Source organism: Verticillium alfalfae, genomic scaffold (genome assembly GCF_000150825.1).
Source record: "Verticillium alfalfae VaMs.102 supercont1.8 genomic scaffold, whole genome shotgun sequence".
Lineage (NCBI taxonomy): Eukaryota > Fungi > Ascomycota > Sordariomycetes > Glomerellales > Plectosphaerellaceae > Verticillium > Verticillium alfalfae.
The window spans coordinates 587,542-589,779 of NW_003315031.1; the positions used below are offsets into that span (position 1 = coordinate 587,542).

At 58.7% G+C, this 2,238-nt stretch overlaps 1 protein-coding gene across 1 annotated transcript; it reads left to right on the forward strand.

Moving 5' to 3' along the window:
• Window positions 1-1,587: 1,587 nt before the first annotated feature.
• On the forward strand, window positions 1,588-1,932 carry VDBG_06603 (predicted protein; the record flags this gene model as incomplete). The annotated part of the gene is made up of 1 exon (XM_003002995.1): window positions 1,588-1,932. The coding sequence occupies one exon, from the start codon at window positions 1,588-1,590 to the stop codon at window positions 1,930-1,932; it is 345 nt and encodes a 114-aa protein (XP_003003041.1).
• Window positions 1,933-2,238: the final 306 nt, after the last annotated feature.

Consider the following 2,238-nt stretch of genomic DNA (forward strand, 5'->3'; position numbering starts at 1 on the left):
AGGAACCAGAGACAATGGCGGGCGGGTACCACTTCTATGGGAATGGGGGTTACAGGGTACCGGGGTGGCATGGCAGGGGGGATCGGTGCGCCAACCAACAACCTTGGGTACCTACCTGCCAACCTTACCAGGGGGCAGGGGGGCTATTTGGGTGAGGAAGGCGGTCGCTGCCCCGCCAAGTTCAGACGTCGATGGATTGAGCAGGCACGACGATGAGGAGAGAAGGTGGTCAGCGTCGCTTTCCAGGGGCAACTACCCACGGTACGCGATCCGATAATGGCTACTACGTTGTGTATGCTGTGCTGCGACGCCGCACCACATCCTTTGTGCCCCCCCCCCCCCTTCGAGTGCTCTTCAATGTTCCGTCACCCATGCCTCACACGGGCTATTCGTCCCTCTCGTTCCCTCTTCGCGTTTTGCCGTTTCTTTTGCCGATCGAATCAAGCTGTCGACCTCTTGGCTTCCCTGCTCTGGGACTGCCTACAAAACAACAGCCCCCAACGTTCTGAGCGCCTGTTGCTTGACGGCACTGTCGGCACATACGACTCTGACGATCCTGTGGATCTGTCTGACGATGGGGAGGGCTGGTCATCAGAAGTTTGTTTGCCTTGCACAAACTCGGCCAGGCATTTGTCTGTGGCTTCCTCGCAGGACGAGCAACCAGTGAAAGGAAGCAAGTGGCAAGAGGCCAGTGGTGCATGGTGCGCCGCATCGCCAGGTGTCGACCTCGGTACTACCTCTCGCGTCAGAAGGGCCGAACCAACGATAGCTCTCCGGGGCGATGATGATCGAGTCGCATAGCATCACCGTCACCTGAAGGCGTCGCGCAGGGACCAGTGCACAGCGTCTACCCATAGCGTCTACATGGTACGCACAGCGTCGACGCACAGCTGAGGCTCATGCTCAGGTGCCGAGAAGATGCGACGATCAGGAATGTCAATTCGTCCGAGATGGGCGCTGTCGTCGGAGATCTGCATAAAGGGAAGGGACGCCTACGGACGAGAGAAGCAAGTGCCAAGTTCCAGCAAGGAGGGATGTTCAGCAGAAAGTGCCAAATGCGCAACATGGGAAATGGCAAGGGGGAACGTCAGATCTCGGGGTTGGCAGCAGAGTGGAGACCAGAGACACTGCCTGCCACTTGGGGGGCGCGCTTCTGCCGCGCCATTGGCGAGTGCGGGGCTATTGTGCCGGCATGATCAACGCCAGGGACCGCCCGGGGACCTGAAAGCCTCCTCAGGGGGGGGGGGAGACATCCAAACGAGTCAGGGGGGCGCTAACACCTTGGGCGGCGGCACCTTCCCGAACTTTGGACGTAGCTGTGAGTGGCTGTTTCCCCTGAGAAAAGGTGAGGCAGGCACATGCCTTGGCGCATTGGGCTGCTGATTGCCGCTGCGGCGCCGTTGCCTGCTAGCTGCTAGTGCTGCTTGTCCCACCATCGATCGCTCCTGCCACCCACCCACTGCAATCGCCAACTGCATCGCCACTGCCATACTCGTACTATTCAAATGGCGCGTGCCGGTGCGCCGCCTCGTGGAATCTTACCTTCATGATGATGGGCATTTGACCTCAATAGCTTCCCCTGCCACCATGTCAGTCTTCCTCATGACGGTCTGGATTCCAGCGTCAAGCGTGCGCGCGACAGACGCGATCCTGCCCACGCGCTGCACCAGACCTTGCAGCAGCAGCAGCAGCAGCAGTAGCAGCACCGCGCACCGCCTCCTGACAAACGGGGACACCCCTTCTTACGACGAAGCACGAGCCTACCATCGTCCCAAGTCCATGTCGCACCACTTCAACTGGCCAATTCCCGACGAACTCATAGATTGGCCTGAATCCGATGTGCGCTGGCCGCCTCACAAACACCGACTTCACGCTGTCGACAGTCGCACTACATTGGACGCCTACCAACCAACCCATTCGCTTCGTCTTTGATTCTGTGTGTGCCCTTGTCGTTGAGCAACCATGTTTTCTGTCTAGGCCCCGTCGATGATTGCGCAAATTTGCTTCCATTTGCTTCAATTTGCTTCAATCTGCCCTCGGTGGGCCTTGGGATCCGACGCTAACGCTGCAGGACATCCTCGAACTACAGCGCCTCCTTCTCGCCTGTCATTTCACACCTGCTGTTTTCTGACACGATGGACCGCTCTGCGGTGCCGTGTCAAGGCCCGAGGCCGCGGTACCTTTGCCTGCTGTTGAGATACGCATCTCCAACATGTTTCCTCTATCTTGAGGCAATGG